The sequence below is a fragment of the Notothenia rossii genome (assembly GCF_949606895.1).
Source record: "Notothenia rossii genome assembly, chromosome: 2".
Taxonomy (NCBI): Eukaryota; Metazoa; Chordata; class Actinopteri; order Perciformes; family Nototheniidae; genus Notothenia; species Notothenia rossii.
The window spans coordinates 52,173,395-52,201,131 of NC_136904.1; the positions used below are offsets into that span (position 1 = coordinate 52,173,395).

The following is a 27,737-nucleotide window of genomic DNA, read 5'->3' on the forward strand; positions in this document are numbered from 1 at the left end:
AAAAGGACAGAGCATGTTTTGTATTTGAGCTGTAGAAAAACAAAACACAATTTACCAGAAAGTTAGTATTTTGGGGAATCAAATATCTTATTTGAAGATTAGAAAAGTGACAAGAAGGAGACGACAGGGATGGTAAATTACATGCTCAACAAAAAAATGCACTTCTTGCAGAATACAAGTAAATGCTGAGTTGTAAAAAATGTAATTGCAGAGGACTGCTGTAAATGCAGAAACCTTAAAGGCCGTGCATCGCAGTGGAAGCTTGACATTATCAGCTGAGAGCTGAATATATCAATAATGAAATAAATTATGGTATTTTTGTTGTTTTCCTTATTGATAATAACGTTTTTTAAATGATAACCACCACTTGTTATCCGTGCTGAAGGCTGAGTCTGACCTTTGATGGTGACTTGATCTCCATCCCTCAGGAAAGTTCTGGTTTCTCCTCCCCCCAGATCAATGTTCTTAGAGCCCCTCCATGACAGCTCCAGCATGGAGCCAAAGCTCTCTGGATCCTGATGGAACACAGAACACATAGAATGAGCTCTGTATGCTAACTGCACATGTACAACACAAGGCTGAGAGGCATCTGGGACAATAACACATCATCCAACACAAGTCAGGTTTGAAAAATAGCTCATTTATTCTTTGTGCCACCTGGTCAAAACTATATGTTGACATATTCAATACAAGAGGTGGAGGTAAGAGGTTAAAAGAGACTGAAACGACAAGAAATAAAATCAATTAGATAAATTGTGCAAACCTCAGAATACACATGTATGCGTTTGAGGTTAAACTAGAGATCCCTAAAATCCACAGTTCACATAAAAAGATACACTGTTTAAAGAGAATCTAGTCTAGTGTTAAGGTGCACTCACAGGTCCACTGATGGTCCCCGAGGCCAGCAGGTCCCCTGGTCTCACGTTGCACCCGTTCACTGTGTGATGGGTGAGCTGCTGCTTCATGGTCCAGTACATGTACTAGAGACAGAGAGGAAATATGAGCAAAGAGAGGCAGAGCGTGAGAACAAACGTTTAGCTAAAACTGCAACAGTTATTTGAAAACTGTTGGTTGTGTAGAGGTGTTGTTACTTATTAACCAGGAGTTAAGCTAGGCATGGCCCCATTTTACCCAGTCCTGAAAATATTAGTTTGGGACTTTAGCAGAGATTGTTGTTATGGATCCTCTTACCTTAAAGTTTGTCTTGCAGATGGTTGCTGCATCTGCCATTTCCTGTCCTATAAGAGCAAACTTATTTTAAAAGGAGAAATCCACTTTATCACATATAACAGAAGGTTATATTTTCTGGGACACCTCTCCATTAACGCGTGTTTGTGCATTTCCAGCCGAATAAGTAGGCCTATAGGTCCTTTGCATGTGCGTATTTCAGGTGTTCTGTATGAACAGTAACAATGGAGTGAAAGCTGAATTTCCCCTTGTGGGATTAATAAAGTATGTCTTAGATTTAGAGCAAAAGTGAAATTAGGACTTGACATGACCACGGTAGTTTTATTTCGCCATGGCAGAAAGTACCTTGGTACATTTACATCTTGAGGTACTTTTCTTCTACCTCATATTAGCCGCGTTCACACCGGAGTACTTTTCCCTGTACTTTTCCCCGTACTTTTCCCCTTTATTTCCGTTTATTTTGCGTTCACACCAAAAAGAGTACTAAGTGCCGGGAACTTTTAGCCCCATTTTTAGTGCCTGCTGAGAGGTGGTACTATCCTGAGGGGAAAAAGTGCCCCAGTTCTGATTGGCTGGGCGAATTGCAAACCACGCCCCTTAAAACTCTGAAAAGTTTTGGGAAGCCGCCATTGTATTTGTGGCATTAGCATTATTAGCATTAGCCCCACGCACCAACGGAGAAAGAATAACTTATGGCAACACGAAAAAAAACATGGGAGCGGTGGAGTGATGAGGAGGTGTCGACGTTCTGGTGATTTACTTCTGCTGAAGCCAGTCCCCAACTCTGGGGACTTCCGGCCGGGGACTTCCGGCCGGGGACTCCGGGTGGCAGTATACACCGTGAAGTTGTTTGCAGCCTGCCAGTAAACCCAAAGCAGACGAAGTGACATCAGCGTCTCATTTGCGTAATCTTCCCTCAGGGAAAAGTACTCCCGTGTGAACGTGATTGGTACTTAGTGCCCTGGGGTAATAAGTGCCGGGGCACTAAGTGCCGGAACTAAGTACTGCAAAGTACGCGGTGTGAAGGCGGCTATTGTACTTTTTCTCCAGCCAAAAAATTACATTTCCTTACAATGAAACTACATGTCTACCTACCAGTGACAGGTCGCTCCGAGGAAAGAAGTTGCGAAGACCAAAATGCAAAGCTCCAGACATTAGAAGACTGAAACACTCTGTGTACTGTACCTTTAAGTGACACAGACAGGTTAATGTTGAAGGTGAAGGGGTCCGGGTGCTGCAGGTAAGGGAGGGGCTCTGGATCCTGCAGAGAGAGGAGCAACAGGGAGAAAGTAGAAAAAGTGAGGAGGGGGAGGCTTCATTATGGTATGGTCAGTTCCTTTAAATCAGGTTTTTATGACAGCGTGTAAAGCAGTGATATGTCTACCTGTCTGTGAAGATGAGTGAGGAAACCATAGTTATATCTATCGCAGGCTCCGCCCTCTATGGGTACTACCTTATCATGCAAGCATTCACCTACTGAAATTTCTATAGACGTAGCCGGCCCCGGGGTGGGCCTACCTGAATGCGTGCGCATCTCACTTCCGTATAAAAGGAGGCTCCGCCTCCTGACCATCATCCTTTACTCTTAAGCGAGCGGAGGTGATAGCCTAGCACTGAGTCCGAGAGGTATTTTTGGAGAGAAAGGAAGAAAGAGAAAGAAAGAAAATGAGTATTTTTTGAAATCATGCCCTGGCTTAAATAGCGGGCGCCGATCCCCACCACCTCTGCATAGAGTGTTTGGGGGACCAGGATATGGCTGAGGCGGTGCCATTTCACGTTCGCCATTCCTTCCGAGTCCGGCGTCCATGGAAGTCCACCGCCCAGGGCTGTACTCTCCCTGGATGATGATCATGGCGACGGGTGTGTGGGCTACTCGCTCATTGCTAGAGATGCCCCCGCCTCACCAGGTCAGAGCGATTATTGAGCCGCAAGGCCGAATAAGTAGCTTGGTCCACAGGCCTTGCTCCAGGCCCGGTTCCCCTGGGGACCGGTGCTCGGTGGCTTCACATGATATAGGGTCGACCCTACTTCATCACAGGCCGCAGCGTGGCTGATTCTTGCCCATCCCCAGCGGAAGAAACACTGTCCTACCGCTGTAAACCCCAGTATAGGGAGCCAGCAGGTGGGCGTGTGCACGTGAGTGGAATAAACCTTGTGCTGTCAAAGCACTGTGCGGGTTCAAGAGACACTATTGCCGGTGTGCTTTTGTCAGAAAACACACCTTGCCTGGTATAATAGCTCCGATTAATGCATTTCACCGTTGAATAGTAAATACAGCGTTAATACGTGGGGGCTCAGCCTTCGTGAGAGTGGCCGCGGTGCGTTCAGGGACCTCCGCAGGGGAACAGTGGTTTACGGTTGTAAACTCTAGTTCTAGAGTGATGTGTGTGGGAAATAGTGCCGGATCGCGTCGGGGCTCCGTGGTACTCAGAGATGACACAGATGAAGGTGGACCAGCCCTGGGCGATTCCCCAGTTCTGGGGGGCGATGTCTCAAGAGGCAGGTGCAATCGGGGCGTTACCCACTCTGGGCCGTCCACTCCAGGCTTGGCTCCTGAGAGGGACAGGCTGAGACAGGGTGGATTGTCTGACAGCGTTATTCAGTCTATCCAGGCAGCTAGAGCAGGATCCACCACAGCCTGTTACAGGCCAAAGTGGCTGGGATTCCAGCGGTGGTGTGAGGAGCGGAAAATAGAGCCCCTATATTGTGAGTTGGGCTCTATTTTGTCCTTTTTACAGTTATTGGTGGACAGAGGACTTGCTCATTATACTGTATAGTGTATGCAGCAGCCATCTCGTCCTGTCATGAGGGATTCAACGGCAGGTCATTCAGCCACTCAGCCACTAATGTTGCATTTTTTACAGGGGGTCAGGAGGCTGCGCCCAGTAGTGCGCACCTCCACCCCGCAGTGGGACCTGCTGCTGGTGCTCGAGGCTCTGGTCATTTTGCCATTTGAGCCTCTAGAGCTCTCCTCCCTGAAAGCACTGTTGTGGAAGACAGCGTTGCTACTTGCCTTAACGTCAGCCAAAAGAGTGTCCGAGTTAACCGCTCTGTCGGTGCACCCGAGTTGTTTACTGATTAGGGGTGACCGGAGCGAGGCGACACTCAGACCGAACCCCTCCTTTATGCCCAAGAGCCTAAGGAGTGCGTTCAGGTCGAGGGCTATTCAGTTAGGGGGATTTAGTCTTCCACCCCATGGTGGGGCCAGGGAAGCTAAATTACACCTTCTCTGCCCGGTGCACGCGTTTTAGCATGTTATGTAGAGCGCACAGCTACCCTGAGACGCACTGAACAGCTGTTGGTGTGCTTCGGGGGCGGGGTGACTGGAAAAGCTCTTTCCAAGAAACGCCTGGCAGGCTGGCTTTGCGGAGGCATTGCACACGCCTACGAGCAGGCAGGGAGAGCCTGTCCCACGGGGGTCCATGCGCACTCCACACGAGCTGTGGCTGCGTCGACAGCTTTATTCAACGGTGTGAGTGGGGAGGATATATGCAGCACGGCGGCGTCTTGGTCAACGCCAGGTCCCTTCATAAAGTTTTATCTCTTGGATATGTCTGGCTCTTTCTCAGCGTCTGTGCTTGCTGGGGCAACACAGGACTGGTGAGGTGGTGAGGTGGAGGGGGGGCTGTGGGTCAGTGGGCATCTGACCCCCTCCCCGGGCGTAAATGCGCTTACGTTTCTCCGGACTCTTGGAGGGTCGCGGGGTGACGTAATGCGCTTTGGGCCCTTACAGGGCTAAAGGGCTCCCCTCGCCTGCCTGGGGGCAGGAGGGGGAGAACCCTCCATACTATAGTCCATACGCACTCTGCACAGGGTCAGTGTCTGAGTGTGGGGACATAGGGGGCACTTGCGCTCTACCCGTGCTCTTTAGGGACTCAGGAGAGAGGGTGCATAAACCCATACAGCTGCGGACTTTCGCTGTCTGCCTATAGGCGGACGCAGGGGAGCCCTCAGCACTGTTTTCAAGCACACTTTTTTGCGAGGCAAGCTCGTCAGGGTGTGCTCTATCGGCCGCAGCCTGGACTTCTCCACGGTTACAACCGAGGGAGAGGTGAGTGAGGCGCAGCTGCTGCTAAAGCCGGACAGGGACAGTGAGGTGGAACGGTGTGCTGGACAACAGTGCGTGCATACATCGGAGCCTGTGAGAGATATAACGCCGGGTTACGTATTGTAACCCTTGTTATATTAGCACAGGCGGAGCCCTCTACCCTGGGGCACTGTCTGTCCTATACCGCTCGCTGAAGAGTGGTGAAGGATGATGGTCAGGAGGCGGCGCCTACTTTCATACGGAAGTGAGATGCGCACGCATTCAGGTAAGCCCGCCCCGGGGCCGGCTACGTCTATAGAAATCTCAGTAGGTGAATGCTTGCATGATAAGCTAGTACCCATATAGTCCAGTAGAGGGCTCCGCCTGTGCTAATATAACAAGGGTTACAATTAGGGCTGTCAGTCGATTAAAATATTTAATCGCGATTAATCGCATGATTGTCCATAGTTAATCGCGATTAATCGTAAATTAATCGCACATTTTTTATCTGTTTTAAATGTACCTTAGAGGAATATTTTTCAAGTTTTTAATACTCTTATCAACATATGAGTGGACAAATGTGCTTTATGAAAATGTTTATATTAAACACAACAACCTCTGAACATTACAAATATTCGCCTCAATTCAATCTGGAACCTCTCTCATACAATAATACAATACAAAGTGTGTGTGTGTGTGTGTGTGTGTGTGTGTGTGTGTGTGTGTGTGTGTGTGTGTGTGTGTGTGTGTGTGTGTGTGTGTGTGTGTGTGTGTGTGTGTGTGTGTGTGTGTGTGTGTGTGTGTGTGTGTGTGTGTGTGTGTGTGTGTGTGTGTGTGTTGGATCATTGGAGCTATGTGCAGCTCAAGGCATATGCTCGAACGGGAGCTGCCTGGTTGCTGCAATCATGTTGCGCGCACTATCCGTGCTGAGTGTGCTGAGTTTTCCCACAATGTCTCACTGTCTGGCTGCCTGCGTAAAGTGAAGTGCTCGGTGCAGTTATTGGCGAAATGTTGCTCCTCTGTTTTCATTTAAACAGCTCCTTATATCCGTTAGCGCAGCTAGCTAGCACCATATGCTAACAACAACGACAATACACGTAAGGTCTCTCTCTCGCGCCACACATACACACACCCTCCCGGTCCTCCCGATGGCCAGTCGGTGCCTGCCGGTGAGCGTGGAAGTGTGGTCTGCCGCAAGCGGACGGCAGGAGCGGGGCTGTCAGCATCAGCTTGTAGATGGTATTTTAAACTCGATGCGCTCTGAAACTACGGGGCGGCCGAGGACAAAAAATACACATGAGTTAATCGCGTTAAAATAATTAGTGGCGTTAATAACGCGTTAATAACGCGTTATTAACGCGTTATTAACGCCCTAGTTACAATACGTAACCCAGCGTTTTAATATTCGCCAAAATGCCAAAGCCATTATGTTATTCTCTTTTTTTTATACTTCATTTATTATTGAAACTATTTTGCTCCAAATTCTCCACCTTTCTCCTCGACGTGTTACGGCCCGTCCACACAGCGACGTGCGTTGACGCTTGCCGGCGGGCGTGTCTGAAACTCGACCAACAACCAATCACATGACTCTCCCCCCCTGACACATAAGCAGCGGTTTGATTGGCTAGAGCTTGTACTGGCATATGATTCGATTGGCTGACGATTCTGCCGAGGCGTCAAAAGTTGAACATTGCTCAACTTTTGCAGCGAGCCACGCCAGCAACGCTCCGTGTGACGTCACCCCATTCAAAGTGAATGGTGAAGCGTCAACGCACGCCGCTGTGTGGACGGGACGTTAAGGCCCTGACACCAGTGGCGACTGGTCATAAGGGGCAGGATTTTTTTTTACTGGGTGGACGGGGGGAGACACTAGGACGCGCTCGTGAACTGTCAACGGGGCGGGGGAGGGGGGGTACACTGTGTGTGGACCTCTGTGTCGCCTGTCAGCACAACTTACATGATGCCGTGGTAATAAAAAAAGGGCGGTGCCGGCGCGACTGTCACTCAAATGCGGGACATAGTCTCAATTTGTGGGACGCAGGACAAATAAAACAAACACACACACACACACTTCAAATCAAGTTGCATAAATGCTTGAGCTACGCTTTTATTATAATTACTGTGAAATCTGCCTATTATGTTTTCGTCATTATTACAACAAACTTGCAATTGATAACACTGGCAATGGTTTTATATTTATTAGACTATTAAAAAAATATATCATGCTTCAAATAAGTGGACGTACGGCGTACCCCCGCGTCCAACACCCACTACACCACTGGTCAGCAGAAAGTAATAAAATAATAATTACAAAAAAATGCAAAAATAATACATCTTAAAATATATTTTAAGATCATGTTTAATCATCTGATTCGTCTGTACATTGCTGTTTTAGACTGTGTTCTTCTAATTAGTTTCTACAGTGTGTGCTTATTGAGCCATTTTGAGCCATGTGGGGGCAAGCCCCGATCTAGCCCCTCCCTCTCACTGTCTAAGTGAACGTGTACTGTAAAAACTACACTGCGCATGGTCAGAGTCTTTTTCTATTCAATGTGTGCGGCAAAAAAAAAAATCACCATAGGGGCAGAGTGCTGGCATCCCCACCAAACGTCATCTCACATAATTCAGAGTTAATTGGCTGTAAGTAAGTGTCCCGGGAAAAGTGTAGTTTGTGAAGAGGAGACGAGATAGTGGTGGGCCCAATCCCAAACCAGGCCTACACACTACCCCCTCCGTTCGCGCGGAGGGTCCGCCACATTAAGTGCTGTTCCAAACCTACGAGTGTGGAGCGGTGTGGAGGGGCAGTGGGCTATCAAGCCACTAAACAGCAAGTCTGCATCGGTGCTGACCATGGATGTATGATAAGAACTGGATATAGCGTCGGAGGCGGGGTCTCGTTCTTTCCTATGAGATCTGTTCATTGGCGCATGATGACAAAATGGCCCGACTTTTGAGAGATTGAAACGTCACAGATTACCCGTCATGACTCATGCTTAGCTTTCAGAGCAGAATAACCCGTATGTGCGCTCACAGAGCATGCGCCCCTTAAGCCCCGCCCCCCGAGCTCCCACTCTCGGCTCAGTAGAATGAATGGAGACAGAAAATAAATCTAGAGATTCAGCTTATAGTGCATTTTACAACTTTAAGGACCTAATGATTATAATAAGGGCTATAAAATAGTTCATACTGGGTAGTTTATTTAGTTTATTAAAAAAATATCCGCTGATTTACAGACGTTTCTTTCCCAATGTTAGTCAATGGGGAAAAGTCTTTCTGGGCCCAATGACGTCACGGACTGATACGGAAATTGTAGTACCGCCATTTGGAAACAATGATACCTGTGTTTAGTCTAGAAAAAGGTAAATGTGTGCATTTTATTATAAAGTTGTGTAGATTTACAGACTGTGGCGGCGCCAGGGGGCTGAAGCACCCCCCAGGATAGCCCCCAAAAAATGTATGTGTTCATAATTTGAAAAAGTATTGATTTGAAAATAATATGCTACAGTACAAGTAGGCTACTTCTGGGTCTCTGTGTTTCATTCAAGCTCTGCTCTGTGTGCGCGCGCGAGGGAGAGAGAGAGAGCGCGCACTGGTACCGGAGATCGTTGTGGTTAGCATCTGGTGCTAGCTACACTTACGGATATAATGAGCTTTTTCAACAACAAGATGGAGGGAGAACTCTCTCCTGTCAGACTGAGAGTCTCAGGTAACCTCAGCTCAGGTGAAGTAAAGGACTCTCTCAGTGTTTAGATAGTTCACTTTAGTCTAAGTCATCTCAGTGGGTCTGAGGTTTGGTCACGATTAATGTAAATAAGTATTTCTGAGGCACACGTTTATAGGATCATTATAGGTATAAAAAAATAAGAGCATAAATGAAAAACAGGTATGAAATACTATATGACAGTAAAACAAGAATACAGTTTAAAAGGAGTGATTTGTAAAATATCCATAAATAAATAGAACATCTGTTTACAGTTCTGTTTCATATGGGTGTTGAGAGGTATCCATAGATCTCTTGATTTTGGTCTCAAAGTGCACCAGATTGATGCATTTAATTTCAACATTTCCAAAAGTTATTCCTGGAGGAGCATGCCCCCGGACCCTCCTAGAGGATGTTAGGTCCACCCCCCACTTGTAAAAAACACAATTAAAGATGTTTGGATCATTTAATACAGTTATTAGTTTTTTGTCAAAGAGAAGCTGATTTGAAACCGTTGTTACATACAGTTACCAGGGTTCCTGCAGGTTTCGCCAACTCAAATTGAAGACTTTTTAAGACCTTTTTAAGACCACTTTGAATAGAATTTAAGACCTATTTCACAGCAAGAAAGTATGAAGGAAAATTGCTACGAAAGAAGAAATACGTCCCATAATTACTTACAAAGTAAATGTATTCATGTTCAACATAAGAAAATGACTGAACATAACAGCATAACAGTACAGAACTGTGTTAGCCAAAAAAGTGTGTATGTGTGTGCTTGAGTATGTGTTCGGGCTGTGCAATTAATCGTATTTTAATCGCAACTACAATTTTGGCCTGCCACAATTACAAAAACAACATAATCGAAAAAAACAATTATTTAGCTTTGCTAGGTTGTGACAGTGACAACATATTTAATCTAATTAATTTGAGTCTAATTTATATTTATTGATCATATTTATATATGTTTAGTAGCTTGTGGAAGTGCGCTCCAAAATATTTGTTGATCTTGTTTATTGGCATTTATTATTTTGATATTATTTATTTAAATATATCATTTATTTAATACATTTTTGTATTGCTTTTTCAGTTGAATTATACGTTTAGGTTAATCAACAGTTAAAAAGATAATGTTCAAATTCATATTTGTTTTAAAGTTCAATAAATGGATGTTTTCAAAGTCAATGAATAATCGTATTTAATAATCGTGATATCAATTATTGACCAAAAATAATCTTGACTATGATTTTTGCCAAAATCGAGCAGCCCTTGTGTGTGTGTGTGTGTGTGTGTGTGTGTGTGTGTGTGTGTGTGTGTGTGTGTGTGTGTGTGTGTGTGTGTGTGTGTGTGTGTCATACTTGTCAACCCTCCCGATTTTCACGGGAGACTCCAGATTTCATTGCCCTCTCCCGGTTTTCTCCCGGGTCATATTTCTCCCGATTTCTGACCAGTGTTGGGTGTAACGCGTTACAAAAGTAACGGAGTTACAGTAATATATTACTTTTTGCTGTAACGAAGTAATGTAACGCATTACTAATGAAATGTGGGTAATATATTACCCGTTACAATGCTCAGTAACGCAGTTACAACACATTTTAACCCGAAATTGAATGGTGTTTTGTTTTTTAAGAATGTACTAACATAGCGAGACATTCCGACACCGGACAAATTGTGCGGGTAGATTAGTAAACCTGGTGTTTACCCTTCAGGCTTCGCGTCGAGATCTTCGGGGAAGTTGAACGTTATGCAACCATTCAAAAAAGAGAACGTAGCGAAAAATACAAACAACAAATTGTGTCAGGTGCGCGTTACCTGCTCCGCTGCGCGTGCATCATTTCCAAAGTGCTTCCACAGCAGTGACACACATCTGATCTGTGGATAATCATTTATACGAAAATGGTTAAAGCAACCATCACTAAACGCCAGCAACACTGCATCTACTGCAGACAGTAGCAACAGGTCAGATGCGGTCATCACGTTACCCTCCGTTGTGGACACTAGCTTACTCCCGCCTGACTCGCCGGCCCCGGAGCATCAGTCTTCGTCGCCCGACACTACGCCGCCCCTCTGTGGCCCGCAGGTGCCAGGTATATCTAAACAACTACCCGCCTGTACAGTGGGGTAAGGTGGTCATTTGGCAGCTTGTGTTATAAAAATAGACAATGGCTAGAATATTCATGTGAAAATAGTACCATATTCTGACATGCCTGTAGAAATGTTGGGTCAAAAATAATGCATACAATAGCACAGATGCCTTCACCACGAATGGCTACAAAAATATCTCATATCCCAAGCTTATTATCAACGAGCTGATGTTGCAGCTGAAATGTTCTCCAGGTCACAAAGTCAACCTCACATGATGATGTGATACCAGTTTTCAAGCACAGTAAATATTCTCTTCCCAGCGTATATGACGGGACCAAGGTGATGATGTAGTAGGCTACATGGTTTTAATAATACTTTTGCCTTTCAATGTTTGCCATTTCAAACCATGAGCATGGTTTAAATAATATTTGCCTTGATTTACAATATGTTAACCTTCATTATAGTCCTTGACAGCGGTCTGTACTGCTGTATTAACAACGTGTCACATGTTAAGTATTTACAATCAGAATCGAGTATTCAACTAAGGCCTGTAATACAAGTTGTTAGTAGCCTTAAGGGCCTACACAGTTGATATGCTATACCACATTGCCCTTCACTGGATGCATAATGAGCTGCACTAAACTACATTTTAGCATTTAAAATACCTAGCTATTCTTTTGCGGTTATTTTGGTGAAAGTAACTAAAAAGTAACTAAAGTAGTGTAACTCATTACATTTCAGAGACAGTAATATTGTAATGTAACTTATTACTTTCAAAAGAGAGTAATAAGTAATATGTAATATATTACATTTTGGAAGTAACTTGCCCAACACTGTTTCTGACAAAATCAGATTTACTCAGGACTGTTTCCATTCGGACCTTAATACAGCTTCACCATTGTTTGGTTTCCATGGTAACACGTCTCTTTAGTAGCGCGCGCAACTGAAAGTCTGAGAGGGTGAGGCAAATAGTCACAGAAAACAGAATCGACAACTACTCTACTCTCTGCTCACTCCTGCTCCTTTGCAGCCCACACATATGCTCCATCAAGGATGGTGCTACAGGCCGCAAGGCATTGCACTTACAACTACAATAAGCATGTTAATGTTAATCGAACAGCTCCGGCGATCCACTTGCAGCACCTCCCCCCCTATTTTGCATTTTGAAATGCTCCCGATTACTGAGGTCTCAAGGTTGGCAAGTATGGTGTGTGTGTGTGGGGAGGGAGAGAGAGTAACAACAAGAGCTATATTCAGAGCTCTGCTGCCTTGGCTACAATCTTTCATCATTGCTGTTGTATGATTGGTGTTTAACTACGGTATTTAGCGTCTACAGCACCTCCGCCTTTAGGGTTGACGTAGACCCAAACGCAGTGGTGGGCCGTCAGGGCCAGCAAGGCCTTCTCTGCTGGCCTAAACATCATCAGAATATAAATTAAATTTTGATATATTTTTTCCACAAATATGTATTAAATTATTCCCTGTAGTCTATTCTCTTCATTTCATAGCTTTCCTCTTGGTTGCGCTGCTTCCAGCCTCAGAACGAGATTTGGAGGGTTGGCCTTTATGTTAGAGCTTTTATCCAATCATATTTCAGCCATAATGTGTTGCCAGGGTCCAAGAAATCTGCCCTTAGGCCTTCAGAATCAACAGTGCGGGCGCCTGTAGATTAAAGTGAACGGAAACAAAACTGTGGCGTTAACCAATCAGATTTTGAGTTGGCGACAACGGGCCAGCTAGCAGGCGTACGATGACGTTAGCACGTGCACGTCTTTTGATTGGATACGCACTATTGAGAGGCAGAGCTATGTAGAGCTAGCAAACTGAACTTGAATTTGAACGAGCTAATTTGTGTAGATTTCTACAAGCTGTTCTTTTTCAACCCACAATGGCTGAAGGAGGAGAAGAGATCGATTTGGTCGCAGATATAATTACAACGCCATTTTCAAGACGAACTTTTCAAGAAAAGCTAGACATCGTGAGAAGAGAACGGCCAACCCCGACGCTAGCGAGCCTATCACAGCGGGGGAAAGGGTTTGTCCGCCACTTTCAAATCACTAACTATGAGCGGTACCCCTGGCTCACAGCCTCCGAGAGGCACTGCAAAGTGTACTGCTGGGAATGCCTGCTATTTGCAACTGATCGATTTGGTGTTTGGAGCCACACTGGATTTGCAAACTTGAGTTGTCTAACCAAGGCAGCAACGAGACACCAAAGCACGGCTGGGCACTTACAAGCAATGGTGCTTTTGAAAACCTTTGGGGACACCCGAGTGGATCTACAGCTCAACGAACAAGTGCGCCGGGAAACGGAGCTCCACAACGAAAGGGTGAACAAAAATAGGGAAATATTGAAAAGACTGATTGATTGTGTCCTGTTTTTGGGTAAACAGGAACTTTCATTTAGGGGACACGATGAAAGCGCCGAGTCCAGAAACAGAGGAAACTACGTGGAGCTTCTTTCTTTGCTTGCTGAGAACAACACAGACTTGCATTACCACCTGTCCACAAACAAAGTGTTTACTGGGACGTCAGGCAAAATACAAAACGACCTGATTTATGCTATTGCTGAAGTGATGGGAGAAGAGATCAAAATGGAGATTAAAAAAGCACCCTTTGTCGCTGTTATGGTGGACGAAACGACAGACGTGGGTAATGTAGCACAACTGGCACTTGTCCTGCGTTATGTGACGGACACAGGTGTCAAGGAGTGGTTTGTCAGATTCGAAGATGTTACAAGCGGCAAGCGAGCTGATGACATTGCCGCTCTTATTTTTCGTTTCATGGAGGAATATGAATGTAGTCTGGATAAAGTTGTGGCACAGTGTTATGATGGCGCAGCGGTCATGGCATCTGGACTAAACGGGGTGCAGGCTAAAGTTAAGGAGAGGGCACCTATGGCCTTATTCATTCACTGCTATGCACATCGACTAAATTTAGTACTGACTCAAGGGGCCTCAAAGCTTAAAGAATGCAAGGTCTTTTTTGCCAGCCTCAATGGCCTTGCAGCATTTTTCTCCAGATCCCCTAAGCGCACGCAACTGCTGGATGACATTTGCAAGCGTCGTCTTCCTAATGTTGCACCAACGCGGTGGCAATATACATCGAGATTGGTCAATGCAGTCTTTGAGAAGAGAGTTTCCCTAAAGGAGGTGTTTGACCACATACTGGAACATCATGAGGAGTATGATGGGGATACTATGCTTAGCGCTGATGGATTTAATGCACGTCTGGATGATTTTGAGTTTTGTTTTTTGCTTGAAACATTCAATGGGATTTTTAAGCATTCAGATGTGCTCTTTGGAATACTACAGAAACAAACATTGGATGTACAATTCTGTCTGACAAGGGTGAACGAGTTTTGTGAAACAATTGAGCGAGAGAGGTGCCAGTTTCGTCAGATCTACGAGGACACAGCGCGCATCTCAAGTGGTCCGAGCGCACGCAGAGGCCCACGTACAGCACAAGGAGACCTTCGCGCATACTACCAACAACTCCACAGCAATATTCTGGACAACATTCTTTGCCAGACACGGAGTAGGTTTCAAGACCACGAAAAATTAATGTTTCTCTCCCTCCTGGACCCCCAGCACTTTCAGACCTACCGGAAAAAATTCCCGCATACAGCCTTAGCCAAATTAACACAGAGTCACGGAACACTGTTCGATCTGTCCCGGCTAAAAACAGAACTGACTGTAATGTATGCCATGACTGATTTTGAAGGGAAAAGTCCCATTGATCTCCTTGATTTCCTTAAGCAGAAAAATCTGAGTGAGAGCATGGGGCAGCTTTACACATTGGCATGTGTGGCAGTGACTATCCCTGTGTCCACTGCTTCTGTCGAGCGGTCATTCTCGGCCTTAAAGCGAATTAAAACTTATGCCAGAAATTCTACTGGACAGACTAGGCTTTCATCATTAGCCTTCATGTCTATAGAAAATGACTTATTGGTGGAACTGAAACGCACAGATAAACTGTACAACAGAGTCATTGAAGTCTTCTTGAGGAAAGAAAGGAGGATGGATTTTGTATTCAAATAATCAGTTGTTTTGGTGAGTACAAAGCATTTTATTTTTTATTTTATTTTAATATATTTTTGTCATTTTATGTCGTTAATATTAAATCAATATTAACGAATTAATATATATGTAATTAAAATGACAAATATATAAAAAATAAATGTTTGATGCTTCTGCAAGAGATATAGAGATGTGTGTGGCGCACTGGCTCAGCTGTGCAGTAAAAGTACTCAAGGAGACTTGTTGAATTGTTTTGGTTTAACCTTTATCAAAGTGGACATTCAGTGCTAGGAATACACTTTCACCACTGTCGCAAATATATCCTCATGAACAAATGCAAATTATTTGTTTGTTTTCTTTTATTTTCAGTGAATAGTTTGTGTCTTTATCGTCACGTTTCTTAAATGAAACTGCTTTGGGTGCGACAATGCGCTGTTTAGTGAACAAACTTGGTTTGGTGGACTTAATAAAACTTTGTAGACTAATGCCTTAAAAGCCCCTTTTATTTTTAAGTTTTGACCGTATCCAAGCGATCTTAAAGCTGGTAGTTTAACACTCTTAATTGTAAATGCGGATATATTGATTATAAATGCTTCGGAAATATTAATATAACTCTGTTGTACTTGACTATGTTAAGGTGATGCAACGCCCGATTATACTGCGTTTCTGTCTAAATGTATAGTTTCTAGAGCCATGGCGTCATAATGATGGTATTAAGAGGTGGAATAATTCAGGTAGGACTGTGTAGGACATCACTGAAGGCCTAGGTGTGAAATGCAAGGCCCGCCACTGCCCAAACGTCGCCCGGAGGTTCCTCGGTGTTGCTGCGGGAGCTGCTGCACTAGCTAACGCTAAACTAGCTAACGCTACATTAGCAAAACAAACGCTGATTTATTTTTGCAAAAGGTGCAGCGGGCTTCAAACACGTTCCCCTCCACTGGTTTCAACCAAGCACTAAATTCGATGTTTTCCAACAAAATACGGTTGAACTTACACTTCCCCATATTTATTTGTAAGTAAATTCGAAGAGACATGCGTTTCTGACTGCCGCTAGCTGAAGCTTGGTTGCTAGGTTACTAGCTGGGTGTTCTCCGATAAGGGGCCGGGGGAAACAAAGTTAGTGATTACTGGTTCCATGTTGATTTATTTCAATACAAATTGTTGGGGGGAACTGAAAGGCTCTTACTGTACTGGTTACTTTGCAGCCCGGACCTTTTCCCCAAAACACATTTTAGACCTGATCACAACACAGAAGTACCTTTCAAATCCGATCATTTTTAAGACCTTCTAAATCATATTTAAGACCTTTTTATTGTTTTGGTCATATTTAAGACCTTTTTAAGGCCTTAAATTCAGATTATCAAATGTAAGACTTTTTAAGACTTTTTAAGACCCCGCGGGAACCCTGAGTTACGGCATTTCCCGTTTCTGCCGGAGAGAGTGGAGTTTGTCCCAAAACTTGCCGCTGTATTTACTCCCTCCATCTGAGAGGAGGGAGCCTCGTTGAGCTGCGAGTATCACTCCACCGAGTTCACTCCGTCAAGGAGGGGGAGTGTGTAGGGGTAGGGCATGGTTTGGGATTGGGCCGTGCAGTGACGCGTCCTAAAACCTGGGTTGCGCACGGGTTCCCTCGGCAAAAAAGCAATGAGATTTCTCCATAGGATTTCAGAAAAATAGTTCGAAATAAGGTCTGTGTAAAACGTTTTTGTTCAGCCGGATAATATCCACATGTCTACCCTACTTTTATAATTTTTGAATCATAAATCTATCAATTAAAGAGAGAGAGAGAACAATTCAATATTTAAATGATAAAATTACATTTTTTGGGTATCCTTTTGTTGAACTTTCTGTTTAAAATTAATCGAAGCATCAGACAAAAAAAGCTTTTGAAAATAATAGATTTCTTTTGCCGACAGCCTTTTGCCGACAGTCTCCCGATGTTGAATCGGGAGCGGAAGGTGTCGGCACGGCCAAAAAGACACGACGGTGCTGGACACACTAATCTGAGTAGGGCGACAGGACGCTCATCGACGGCCAGACATCTATCGGCGGCCGAAATCGGCCCGGTATGTCCGGGTGGGTCCCCCCCACCTTTTAAAATGATTAGTTTAGACCCCCCCACTTTTACCATTTCTCATACAATAAAGCCATCGAAAAGAATAGGATAGAGCATTAAAAGTTATTCTGGGTCTTTGAGTGTCATAGCTTGGCTGTGTGTGTGGCACGACGAGCGCATTTTGTGTGAGCGAGCGAGAGAGAGAGCGCTAACGTACATAACGAGTTGTTTCTACAAAAAGGAGGAGGAGAGCTCTCTCCTGTCAGACACATCTTATAATGTCAGCTCAGGGAGGTAAAAGAGTGTTTAGATCGTTGACTTTAGTCCAAGTTATCTCATGGAAACAAGTATTTCCAAGGCACACCTTTTATATGATCAATATAAAAAACAAGAGAATAACAGGTATGAAATAATTCCAACTCATACTATAGGACAGTAAAACAAAAATACAATTTAAATGGGGAGTGATTTGTAAAATATGCATAAAGAAAAAGTAAGTCTGTTTTAAACAGTACTGTTTCACATGGGTGTTGTTGAGAGATGTATCCATTGATTTAGTCCCTAATTTTGCTCTCAAAGTGCACCAGATAGATGCATTTAACTTCAACATTTAAAAATAAATCTTCCCGGGGGAGCATGCCCCCGGACCCCTCAAGAGGAGGAGAGGTCCACCACCTGCCCACACCCCCCGTCAAATTGTCCCACCCACATTGAGGATGCTTCCTACGCCCATTATCAGAGCAGTTACAGGACCGCGGTGCTGACCTGGATGGCGTTGGGCTCTGCGAAGGGTAACAGCGCCTCCATGGGGATGATCCAGGGGGAAATGGTTGTTCCAAAGTTCTTCCCCAGGAAAGGACCGAGAGGAACATACTCCCACGCCTGGATGTCCCTGGCTGAGAATAAACATGAATATAACTGCAGGATAGAACACACATTCATGTATGGATCTGCAGCCTCAGGAGAACTGATAAATCTAACGGGATTACATAATCAGGATACAGTAAAAGGTAACTGTATTCCCTGTGTAATCCTGTATTGAAAATTATGGATTACTACTTGCAGGATAGCAGTATTATTAAAACCTAAAAAGATTGTCTAGTGTTTGTTTTAAAAGGATCAGATGTTATCTCTTCTCTGTGTAAGCTGAGTGTGAATCTATATGCCTACTGCCTGAATCTGCTTTATGGTTTTTACTTTTTTTGTTCATTTGTTCTGTTTTTAATTCAGTAGGTGAACCTATATGTTCATAAAAAAGTGTATATATTGTGATAGCTAAATAAGTAAGAATACATTTTTGTATGTGAAATTAGTCATTGTAACTCTCCTAACCATGCATATTGGAGAAGCAATTTCAAGTAAGGATTTCTCTGATTATATTAATATTTTTTTGCAATGCCAGTTTAAATGAACTACTGATGGCTACAGTATGCTGGCAGTGAAGGGGTGGGGGGGTATTAGAGACAATGACAGTCAGAGAGCGCCAGCCCTGTGCATGTCTCTCCAGATCTGAATCAATAATACATACACCTACTAATATTTTTGATGAGGACTGCCATTATATCTAAAATCATTTCCATCAGACTATATCTGCAGTGGCAGCCCCATGTATAATGAAGATCTGCATTAAGGAACAAGTGTGCTTCTAAGTGAAACGTCACTGCTGATTACAGTGTTGGTTTGGATGCGTATAAGCAGCTGAATCACTGATTTAGAATTATCTGACAAACTTTCTCACAAATATCAGCTTTCCATCATCATGTTCAATGACTGTAAAGCCTATCATTATCACAAAGGGTGGCCTTGATGTATCAGGGAACCATAGCTACAAGCACACGGAGGATGTTTGATTTGTTGTGCAGAGGCTCACCGCTCCAGTCGTTCATGAGCACCATGCCGAAGATGTGTTCATGGGCTTTCTCGATGGGGATTGGCTCCCCCAGCTTATTCCCTCCTCCAACAAAGAAGGCCTATCAGAGTAAAGAAGAAATATAATGGCAATGAAATACTGACATTGTGTTAAAGGTCCCATGTCATGCTTTTCCGGTTATTACCCATCCCCTTGTGTGTTATGAAGGTTTTTATGCATGTAAACGGTCTGCAGAGTCATAAACCCTCGAAGTACACCCTGTAGCAAGTAAAACTCTAGGACAGAAAATACCCGCCTATGCTGCCCCAGAACGCCTCGTTGGAGATTTGCCAAAAGGACCAATCCGCGGTCTTCCTCATACACACACACTCAATCTTTTCTCAGCTGCAGCTCCGCCGATTTCTTCTCCCTGAGACGGCGGGACGCGGCGAGGCTGTGAGTCGGTGTGTGAGCACACACACAAACTCCCAGCCAGGCTGCGGGTGTGTGTTCGGGCTGGGTTTCGCTGTGTCTCGCAGACGGCCACTGGGCTCATAGGGAGGGGGGGAAGGAGCTCCAACAAGCCACGTAGGACAGAGAGTGAATACACATACTATACAGAGATGCTGTATGAGAAACCAATGTGATTTTGGAAAATTGCACAATATAGATCTATTTTTAGTAGACCTCAACAATGGAATTATGATCAGTAGAAATGGCCATGACAAGGGACCTTTAAATTCACAAAAGCTGATAAAAGGCTAGAGAGAAGGGAAACCTTGGTTTATCCTAGGGCTGCTCGATTATGGCACAAAATCACGATTATTTTTGTCAATAATTGATATCAAGATTATTAAAAAACGATTATCCATTTACTGACTTAAAAAAATGTGAACACTATGTTTTTACCATTTGATTACCCTGAACTTTAAGTATAATTAAACTAAAAACCAATGAAAAAAAATTAAATTAAAAAGAATAATCGTTTTATTTCGATTACGTTGTTTTCGTAATCGTTGCAAGCAAAAATCGTAATCGAGATTAAAATACGATTAATTGCACAGCCCTAGCTTATCCCCAGGTGATTTTGAATTTGGAAATACTCACCATCTCCAGCTCGATATCCAGCTGCTTAGACGGGCCAAACACAGGAGGCTTTGCTGAGAGGAAAAGGAAACATGCAGTAAGATGTGCAGCTCTGTGTATATGTCGATCAGGGCAAACTATTCCATCTATGGGCCAAGGCTGCATTCATTGAAAAAGCAATAAAAAGTATGTTCTGTTTGAGACACATTTGTATAGTTTAAATCCATAATAATGTAAACAAAGATGAAATATAGAAGGTGTATAATACATGAAATAACAAAATAATTTTCACTGGAAAGGAGCGACCAGTGGAGTCACAGGCAGCGAATAAAGAGGGACCACAAAGAGTGGAGGACAGAGAGAGCAGTCACAGAGAGAAGAAGTCTGTAGTGTAGTATATCTTTACTATTTAATTAAATATTGACAAATGGATTATTCATTGGTACATTTAACCTGATTCTCATGCATTACTGCTTCAAAGATAATGTATGCTGCTGCGCACTATCACATCTAAATGTTGTCCAATTTTGCCCACTCCAAATGTCTTAAAAAGCACATCTTGAGCAAGTCCAACGTTGTTGGGGTCATTCCCCTGAACCTCCCCAGCCGGCTTATTTAAGACCTCAGTATTTATGGTTGGCAGTCGAATTTTAAAAGGGTAAAAAAAGTGTGAAGAAAAATAAACAGTGCAGTACTCTTCTAGGGTTTGCAAAGATGTAATAACAAGTCTTAAACATGTATCTGTAACATGCTCATCTCTGGTGATTTGTTGAGTGGACTGTGTTGTCTGTCAGCTGTGGGGATCTTACTCTGGTCCGGCCTCATCTGGCCTGAGGGCCGGCGGATGGGGGTCCGAGAAACGACCACTGAGGAGGCCCTGCCATGGTAACCCACCGGGAGCCTCAGCCTGCAGACCCAGGATCAGTGTTAGCATGATGGGAGCACAGGGAAATACAGCACAGACAGAGCAGTGAATGGGCCGCTGGGCCTAGATCAGATAACGTAAAATATATATATATATATTACCAATGTCTGCTTTCCTTTTTTTTATCATAGCATGCCTTTTCTACCTGCTATGCCACTTTTTCTGTTACACTGTTATTATGTATTGAAGTCAATGGGGAGAGAAAGATTATCTTTCGATCCCGTTTGAATTGTGCCACGAATTACACATATGATGTTTGTCAATTTAAAAGATAATTTTGCAAGTAAAAAAATAAATAATGAGTTGTAAAACTGTGAAGTAACACATTTGTTTCTGTGAAACGCTCAATGAACTACATCTCTGGTCTCGCAGAACAACACACGTCACCAAGATGGCCGTCACTACTTTCTTGTCAACAAAACTATTGACTACCCTCACTATCACCACAATGAAACACGTCCAGAAGAATGTCATGCAAAGCTGCCTGCCTGCCATCCTTTGATTCTTTCTGAACTGCTTGGTCTTTTTAATGTTTAATGTCAACCATTAGATAGCATGAAGTAGAAAAGATCGGCGATCGCCGATGCTAGCGTTAGCATTTCTCCCCCGGGCTTAAATTGTGTATTATAGAATGATCACACCGGTGACAGTACTCTTCAAAGGGTTCACGAAATATGAATACTACTCTTACTGTTTAACATTTTGGGTTACTTAATGTTACTTCATATTAAGGCTAATAAAAATGAAAAGGCTGTAATGCTAACTAACGTGCTAGCTACTAGCTAGGTAGCTAACTTGATCCAGCCACTCCTGGTCCTTTCATCAGACGCGAAGCGAATGAACGAGCAAGACCCATTGCTGGTATGATAACAACCTGGTACTAAGTAAACAGGCATCTTGTTAAAGTTATCTTATCTTAGCCAGCGCCATATAGATAGATTCTATCCAGGCATAACACCGGAGCCCCGCTGCGGGGAAACTTTGGCGCTGTTCCGAGTTTGTTCTAATCCGTTAAAATGACGGACTGCTTTCAGATTTTTCCGTCACTGTTAAAAATATTCGGTTAACGTGACCTCTGGTCCTGACTCTGGTTCTTTAAACCTCCCGCTCCTGCTGTTCCCCCCCATCTGCTGTAAAGGACAGCCCACGACTGACCTCTCATCCTGTCTGACGGCTGCCAACAGCTCCACTTTCAGCGCCGCTGGTCTACAACCAAAGCCAGTGCTGTGCTAACGCTAGCATCCTACCGCGGCACTACAATGTTACGATACTCTGTCTCCCAAATGTTTTATCTCAATAACTTTTCTGCGCTTCCTCTAAGCTTGTCTGTCATCAAATGCCTCTGGCTTCTACGCAGATCGTGGTATGTCCACAGAGGTTCCAAATGCAGATTGGTTTACTCCCAGTCCGGACAATCATCCATAACATCTATCTAGTCGACTAACCGCTATGTCCCACAACTGTCATGTCTTCTGAGAGCCTTTATTACTCCATACTATACACCAGTGGCGGGCCGTGCATTTCACACCTAGGCCTTCAGTGATGTCCTACACAGTCCTACCTGAATTATTCCACCTCTTAATACCATCATTATGACGCCATGGCTCTAGAAACTATACATTTAGACAGAAACGCAGTATAACCGGAGAGACAGCAAGCGCATTTCGTGGCATCTGCGGGCAGTGGCAAGTACTTCCGGCATCTGCCACAGAGGCCGCTACTCCGTGGTATCTGTGGCAAGTATATGCCACAGATGTGGTATCTGTGGCAAGTATATGCCACAGCCACAACTTGCCGTGGCAAGTAAATGCCACAACCATGCCACAACTTGCCGTGGCAAGTATATGCCACAACTTATATATGCCACAACTTGCCGTGGCATGTAGGCTATATGCCACAACTTGCCGTGGCAAGTAAATGCCACAAGTTAAGAGTTAAGAGAAGGTTTACGGTAGCTGCCACTCGCCTTCCGTGGCAAATGCTGATATTTAAACCCGTATTTATCGCGTAAAATGTCTCGCTGTTTTAGCATGACTTTATCGGACTGATCTGTACACAAGACTGATGATCTGTTACTGATGGTCCGATCATATTTTTCAAAAAGATTAAACATATGTTCTATAGATTATACTTGGAGAACGTGGTTTGTTAAAATAAATAAACGTGCTATTTTTATGATAATAGTCGGTACTCGAGTTGAGGGGGGATGGCATCCCCCCTGAAATAAAAACGGTTAAAATCATCCCCCTTCTAAAACGCATGGCGGGACCAATACGATTTTCATTGCCATAAGCAATAGCTGTGCACATGATATAACCTTTCACCCTTGATGGATTTCCATCATAAATAATACACATAAGGATTATCTTATGTTAATGTTGGTATAGGCTACTTGACAGTAAGTGTGCTTCTATTGTTTGTTTTATATATAAATATATACATTCACTTGAAAAGACTGTAATTTCCTATTGTTACTGTTTTACTTTATGACAACTAGTGGTCATTTTCTGTGTTTTTGTTATGTCAGTGTTCATTTACTGAGTTTGTGATTTGTGACTTATTAATAAGGAAAACATCATCCTTAAAATTATTTTTTTAAATGTATTTTTAAATGTTCTAAATTTGAAAAAAATAGATACAAATAAACTAAAGTTAAAATCTTGTTTTTCATGCCCCAAGAGCAATAAAAACAATTGGTAAAAAAATCCTGAGTGAGGCTTTCATAATTCATGGATGAAAGGGTTAAGAAAGACAAATATATGTTTCTATTGGTTTTAGTGAGATGGTTTATTGTAGTGTATTCTTACATATTCAGTAGGCTATATTGTTTATTCTTTAGATACTCTGTAGATAAATATCTACTAATAATGTGTAAATTATTTCCTGTTTCTTTTTATTATTATTATTTGCTGTAACGCAAAGATTTCAACATTTTAGATAAATAAATTAAATACAACGTATCATATCAAAATCTGTTTATGTTAATTAGCAACACAATGATTTGATATTTGCATGCATGACATATAACCTTTTTACTGATGCACACAAAAAGTTTTAACAAGGGTGTAATTATATTACATTGTAACCCTCTTTCCTCAACATATTAAATCAACTTTATACGGTTAAATGAGGATTGCTTGGAGTATCATGCTTAAGAGAACATTCTTCATGTTAATTGTTCACCACTTTCAAAACGCAATAAAAGGATGGATAAAAAAGCATGCATTGTGTCTTGATTTTTAATATACTGTCATGATTGTCTTAACGGAATAACATGGTTTGTTTGGATTCACCGATATCAATATCTAATAAGAATAATCTGAAGCCTTTAAATAAAAATGTTCAACCAGAATTAAAATATTAAACAACAAAACAGATACAATGACATTAATCTGTTTATTAACAACGCAAATAATACAAATTAAGTACATATGCCTGGATTTAAAATAACACATTTATACATGTGTACAATCAAATATAACTGTCCTTTGCCTCATTTATAAAATATAAATCTTAGCATCTCACTAGCAGTGGCAACTGCAATCAGTTACAGCTGCCCTAAGTCTGTAGCCAAGTCTAATAACACCATTGTACACGTTGCTGTGTCAATACAGATATTTATTTTTAATTATTTGTCTTTACTAGTAAGAATACACCTGGTTATCGTAGCAAGCAGTGGAAACTCCCCTCAAGAAGCGACAATTGCCAAAGGCTTGCGTTGCAACGCTCACTTGCCAATATTTTTTTTTTTATTACAATATAGGCCTATGTTTAGCATACTATCATAGATATAGCACGTTTGTTTATTTTAGCAAACCACGTAGGCTATTCCAAGTAAAATTGAATATAAATGATCATTTATTATCTTTTTGAAAAATAGAGATCGCACATCAGTCCTGTGTACAGATCAGTCCGATAAAGTCATGCCTAAACAGCGACATTTTACACGATAAATACGAGTTTAAATATCAGCATTTGCCACGGAAGGCGAGTGGCAGCTACCGTAAAACTTCTCTTAACTCTGGCATCTTGTGGCAACTCCCGTTCAGCATGCGCAAATGCCACGGCAAGTTGTGGCATATGCTTGCCACGGCAAGTTGTGGCATCTGTGGCATTTACTTGCCACGGCAAGTTGTGGCATATACTTGCCACGGCAAGTTGTGGCATATGCTTGCCACGGCAAGTTGTGGCATCTGTGGCATTTACTTGCCACGGCAAGTTGTGGCATATACTTGCCACGGCAAGTTGTGGCATATGCTTGCCACGGCAAGTTGTGGCATCTGTGGCATTTACTTGCCACGGCAAGTTGTGGCATATACTTGCCACGGCAAGTTGTGGCATATAGCCTACTTGCCACGGCAAGTTGTGGCTGTGGCATATACTTGCCACAGATGCCACAGAGTAGTGGCCTCTGTGGGAGATGCCACAAATGCCAAGGCACATGCCACGGCAATGTAGTGGCAACACTCATTGTGTTCTAGTATGATAAATAAAATAACATTGTACCTTGAAAATCAATGCATTCGTTCATTTGACACGTTGATGGTTTTAGGTAGGCTATACAGCGACCCCTTGTGGTTCTAGTGTGAAGTAAAAGTAGAAGTAGCCAACCTAAATGTTGGAATACTCTGTTACAAGTAAAAGTCATGCATTAAAATGTTACTCAAGTAAAAGCGCAAAATAATTAGCATAACAATATACTTAAAGTGCATATTACATGTTTTCATTATAATGATTGATCATGAAAGTGTTCTCAAAGCTGGTAAAGGTGCAGCTAGTTTTAATGACTTTGTATACTGTAGTAGGGTATCTTGTGAATTTACTCCAGGAGTAACTATAAAGTCTGATTTAAGACTTGATTATATGTATCATCATTAATCAGAATCTGTAGTAAGTAACTAAAGGTAGCGTATTAAATAAATGTAGGGGAGTAGGCTACAATTACACAATTTACCTCTGAGTTGTAGTGGGGTAAGTAGCCTACTACGTAACATACCATTTACATACTCAACTAAAGTACAACTAGGCTATTTCTAAATCACAAGCACAGTACTTGAGTATACAAGTTAGCCTATTTCCCACCTCTGGTCAAGAATGTTAGATCTTTATGTCAACTTACTAATAATATATCTTGAGTATTATCATAAAAATAGCACGTTTATTTATTTTAACAAACCACGTTCTCCAAGTAAAATCTGAACATATGTCTAATCTTTTTAAAAAATATGATCGGACCATCAGTAACAGATCATCAGTCTTGTGTACAGATCAGTCCGATAAAGTCATGCCAAAACAGCGACATTTTACGCGATAAATACGGGTTTAAATATCAGCATTTGCCACGGAAGGCGGGTGGCAGCTACGGTAAACCTTCTCTTAACTCTTAACTTGTGGCATTTACTTGCCACGGCAAGTTGTGGCATATACTTGTCACGGCAAGTTGTGGCATATATAAGTTGTGGCATACTGGCATGGTTGTGGCATTTACTTGCCACGGCAAGTTGTGGCTGTGGCATATACTTGCCACAGATACCACATCTGTGGCATATACTTGCCACAGATACCACGGAGTAGCGGCCTCTGTGGCAGATGCCGGAAGTACTTGCCACTGCCTGCAGATGCCACGAAATGAGCCAGGCCCTACTGTATAACCGGGCGTTGCATCACCTTAACATAGTCAAGTACAACAGAGTTATATTAATATTTCCGAAGCATTTATAATCAATATATCCGCATTTACAATTAAGAGTGTTAAACTACCAGCTTTAAGATCGCTTGGATACGGTCAAAACTTAAAAATAAAAGGGGCTTTTAAGGCATTAGTCTACAAAGTTTTATTAAGTCCACCAAACCAAGTTTGTTCACTAAACAGCGCATTGTCGCACCCAAAGCAGTTTCATTTAAGAAACGTGACGATAAAGACACAAACTATTCACTGAAAATAAAAGAAAACAAACAAATAATTTGCATTTGTTCATGAGGATATATTTGCGACAGTGGTGAAAGTGTATTCCTAGCACTGAATGTCCACTTTGATAAAGGTTAAACCAAAACAATTCAACAAGTCTCCTTGAGTACTTTTACTGCACAGCTGAGCCAGTGCGCCACACACATCTCTATATCTCTTGCAGAAGCATCAAACATTTATTTTTTATATATTTGTCATTTTAATTACATATATATTAATTCGTTAATATTGATTTAATATTAACGACATAAAATGACAAAAATATATTAAAATAAAATAAAAAATAAAATGCTTTGTACTCACCAAAACAACTGATTATTTGAATACAAAATCCATCCTCCTTTCTTTCCTCAAGAAGACTTCAATGACTCTGTTGTACAGTTTATCTGTGCGTTTCAGTTCCACCAATAAGTCATTTTCTATAGACATGAAGGCTAATGATGAAAGCCTAGTCTGTCCAGTAGAATTTCTGGCATAAGTTTTAATTCGCTTTAAGGCCGAGAATGACCGCTCGACAGAAGCAGTGGACACAGGGATAGTCACTGCCACACATGCCAATGTGTAAAGCTGCCCCATGCTCTCACTCAGATTTTTCTGCTTAAGGAAATCAAGGAGATCAATGGGACTTTTCCCTTCAAAATCAGTCATGGCATACATTACAGTCAGTTCTGTTTTTAGCCGGGACAGATCGAACAGTGTTCCGTGACTCTGTGTTAATTTGGCTAAGGCTGTATGCGGGAATTTTTTCCGGTAGGTCTGAAAGTGCTGGGGGTCCAGGAGGGAGAGAAACATTAATTTTTCGTGTTCTTGAAACCTACTCCGTATCTGGCAAAGA

The 27,737-nt window shown here is 42.6% G+C and overlaps 1 protein-coding gene across 2 annotated transcripts in view; it reads right to left on the reverse strand.

Moving 5' to 3' along the window:
* fah (fumarylacetoacetate hydrolase (fumarylacetoacetase)) overlaps positions 1–27,737 on the reverse strand; it is a 38,793-nt gene that overhangs the window by 2,007 nt on the left and 9,049 nt on the right. For both annotated transcript variants that reach the window (XM_079666627.1, XM_079666626.1), the window contains 8 exons: positions 20,819–20,916; positions 20,031–20,083; positions 18,945–19,044; positions 17,840–17,970; positions 2,374–2,449; positions 1,192–1,238; positions 879–980; positions 398–515 (listed from right to left, as the gene is read on the reverse strand). In XM_079666627.1, the coding sequence (XP_079522753.1) occupies positions 398–515; positions 879–980; positions 1,192–1,238; positions 2,374–2,449; positions 17,840–17,970; positions 18,945–19,044; positions 20,031–20,083; positions 20,819–20,916 (725 nt within the window). The remainder of the gene's footprint in view (positions 1–397; positions 516–878; positions 981–1,191; positions 1,239–2,373; positions 2,450–17,839; positions 17,971–18,944; positions 19,045–20,030; positions 20,084–20,818; positions 20,917–27,737) is intronic.